This window comes from Apaloderma vittatum, unplaced genomic scaffold, assembly GCF_000703405.1.
Source record: "Apaloderma vittatum isolate BGI_N311 unplaced genomic scaffold, ASM70340v1 scaffold6595, whole genome shotgun sequence".
Lineage (NCBI taxonomy): Eukaryota > Metazoa > Chordata > Aves > Trogoniformes > Trogonidae > Apaloderma > Apaloderma vittatum.
This window is the reverse complement of record NW_009717565.1, coordinates 10799-14334: the sequence shown is the minus strand read 5'-3', so window position 1 is coordinate 14334 and position 3536 is coordinate 10799. Positions and strand designations below refer to the sequence as shown.

At 37.9% G+C, this 3536-nt stretch overlaps 1 protein-coding gene across 1 annotated transcript in view; it reads left to right on the top strand.

The window, feature by feature from the left end:
• Nucleotides 1-2693, top strand: part of LOC104274343 (myoD family inhibitor domain-containing protein-like) — a gene marked incomplete at its 3' end in the record, with an annotated part of 36236 nt that extends 33543 nt beyond the window's left edge. The window contains exon 3 of the mRNA XM_009869948.1: nt 2418-2693. Coding sequence (XP_009868250.1) covers nt 2418-2693 — 276 coding nt within the window. The remainder of the gene's footprint in view (nt 1-2417) is intronic.
• Nucleotides 2694-3536: the final 843 nt, after the last annotated feature.

Genomic DNA, 3536 nt, shown 5'->3' with positions numbered 1-3536 from the left:
TTCTTTGAAAGTAAAATTTTGATTCCTGATGTTGCCAAGGATTTTATTTTTTACTGCGGTTAGGTCTGTATTGACTGTTTTTAACATGGAAGGAACACTTTTTGATTTTTAACACAATTAGTTTTGCACATATGTGGAAAGATGACCTACATAAAAGGTTCATGGTAGTATGCTTTTAATGAATCCCATTCAGGTAGGAGAAAACTCCCTAAAAATTTGTTTGGGGGCCTTTATGAAAGTCTGGAAATGTTAACAGAATATATACTATAAAATTGAGTTCCAGAGTGAAGGAAGTACCTTGTTTATGCCTGTTGTCATAGGTTTTGCAAGCACTAATGCAAAACTGAAAGAAGAAGCAGTTTCAATATCACCAATGAAAATCTTTCCGGGTGGAAGTTGGTGGTTCAGGTGTCAAATAGCATTTTGCTCCTGCTCTGTTGGCTTGGAGGTTTGTGAGCAATTGCTGCTGGTAATAGAAAGGAATGATCTTTGTCTTCCCTGCAACATCTGTGGGGAGGCTAAAGCATAAGTTTTTCCCCTCAGCCCTCACTTTCTTTCCTGCAACACAAAATTATGACTTTTGTAATGTAGGTTCAGTCAGAGTTAGTCTGACTTAGATGAATGCAGGCAGCCGGGGGTATCTCTTTAAAATCTTAGTTGCTGTGAGTAAAAAAATCAAATGGCAAGAAAAAATGAACCCGTTCATATTTAAACTATTATGAAAAGTATCTCCTTTTGGCCTCTGAATATGATGAGGATTTTAATATTTATCTGAAGTTTAATCTGGACAAGTTTATGATAATCGGAGGAAGCAATCTGAGAGCGATATCAGCGTCCTTGATAAAAGGAAAGCATCAAGGGTCTGTTAGGCAAATTCAGAATGAAGATTCATTTTTAGAGACCATGTTGGTCTGTGTGTCAGAGTAGTGTTTAGCCAAAAGTTTGGTCTGTTGGACCTGTCAGTGGAAATGTTTCTTTTAGAGGAAGCTAACTGTAATTATCTATATGTATCGTTATTTTGGACACTGTGTAATCTACATACGAAGCTATATTGTGAAGTCATCTGAAAATGGATGTGAATCATCTGAGAAGAGAATGAATGGCAGCACTATTTTTCTTTACCACTGGCACTCTCTAATCTCTCTTCATTTGAGTGTTCAGTAGAATCTGGACATTTTCTTGCTAGTAGATTTATAAATAGTTGAAGATTGGACTGTCTGAAAACCTCTTTATGTCCAAGCATGATACAGTAGTGTTTTGATTAGGAGAGGTGATTGGGCTGATGCTTTTTGATTATGAAATCTTGTTGTGTTACTATGTGTAGAGTTTAATTAGTTTTCCAACGAAGTCTGCTTTTTTTTTTTTTGTTCTAAATAAGAATATTTAATTGGAAACCACTTCTTTATTAGGAAGCTTTACATAAAAAACCCCAGCCTGCATATTTTCTTTGGTTTAGATGCAGACTTTAAATACATAGACAATGTATCTTCTATGTTACTAAAACTACACTCCATTATGATGTAGAATGGTCAAGTTTTGGGGCCACTCATTAGAGGGAGTTTATTGCATATACTCTTGGAGCCTTAACCAGACCACTGCAGATTCCTAACTTGGCAGGTTTCGTGTTTTTTTTTTTGTCTTTGACAATTTCAGTTTCTTACCATTAAAGCCCTAACTGTCCCATTACAGCCATTTTTAAAATTGTGATTCTGAACTGAGGAACATGGAGGAGTGGATTCTGGCTTGCCACAGCTCTACAGCGTTTGAATGCATTTTCCTTCTGGTTACTGGATCACCTTCTCCACAAAACTAGATTTTGGTTGGTTCCCGGCCATCCCCGATCTTTGTGAAGTGTTGTTAGTTACTTGGATACCCCTATTCTTCTCTGATAGGCTGGTCTGTGGTGGCTGAGTGTTGGGGGGCCCCAACCATGTCACTCAGGGCATTTTCTGCAGACTGGCAGGTTGGACAACCTGCGGCTTCACTTCTGTTACTGTGGTCTGTACCTTCCCTCCCATACCTTTTTCTCTCCTTCCGGTACGTTTCCTGCATTTTTCATTTGGCTCCCCTAATCCAAGTTTATCTCACTTTTGCTACTTTTTCTCCCATTCTTATTTTTTTCGTTCTACAGATTGCTTACTTTATTGTCTCTGTAATTCACAGAGCCTTGCAAGGCTTCCATGTGGTGCTGAACAAGGGATCTAGGCCTCATGCAGACACGAGGCGCTTTCTGAGTACCTAATAATTAGTTTTGATCTAGAAATATTTTTTACTTTCTTGTTTTGATAGGGGAATGTTAACTGTTCAGTTTGTTCTTTGATCCATAAGAGCAATGAAAGTTGCATTCCCAGTCTAGCCTAAAGTGTTCAGTTAATTTACAAGTTAAATTAACCCTTTATTTTTTTTTTCATTTTAAGCACAACCTCAACGCTTGCCTCAGCCAAATACTTCAGCACTGGAAAGGGGTGAGGAAGAAAGTGGCAAAATCCAAAATGGCCACGCGGGTCTGAGTAATGGAAGTGGAATTCATAACGGGGTCAAGCACGCATCTGCAGACAACAGAAAGGTTTCAGCTCCTGTTTCAGAAAAAATGCACAGAAAAATTCAGTCCACCTTGTCTGTCAACAGCAACAGCAGCAAGAAGAGTAAAATAAGTTCTGTGTTTTCTCAAAAGCCAGGTGCTTCACCTGAAGGTAAGCAGAAATTCTTATTAAAAATACCCAGACTGAATAAAGACCAGCCAAACCACATTCTCACTAATAATTACACAATCAACTGAAAATAATTGAAGAGCATGACTCATGCTCCAGAAGCAAATAGAAATCGTTATGATAAAACACAAGTTACTTCCCCAAAGGAAAATATTAAGTATTTAAAGGAAATTGAAGCAATGGGACATTTCTTGCCTTCAAACATTTTTGGCCAACATAGCCTGATAATGTTTTAGTTTCTCTAATTAGTATCCTGCACTGATAGAAACTCTTGTCAACATTGTCACATACACACCAGAAAAAATATGTTAAAACACTAGTTCAAAGCATAGTGAATACTTAAATCCAGTAATGGCAGACTCCATGAGGGGAGAGTTTGCTTTTGGAAATGTTCTATTAGGAGATATTTTAACTAGCCATGAGCTCTAGATAATAAAATTTGGACCTGTGTTTTAATGTTTAATGTGCCTTGTTCTATATTTGGGCTGTAAATAATTTGCATGAAAAAGCTTCATACTCCCTACGCACAGCTTAAATAAGCAAAAGTAAATAATTTCCCTTACATTTCAGCTGTGTGTGTACGTTTTCACTGCTTGCAATTACGCTAATGGTCCCAGAGGTTCCTGAGTCTCTCCTCAATCCGCTGCTTTCCCATTAGCACTAATATACTCGATGGGCTTTGCTCCTGACTGTTACAAGAAGGGTGCAGAGGCTCTATAAATTTTATTAATCTCAGGCAGGCATAGATGCAACTTGTAAAAAAAAACCCCAAAACCTCTAGGAGGTGGGTACAGATTCATATTCTTAGAGAAATGGAAGACAGTG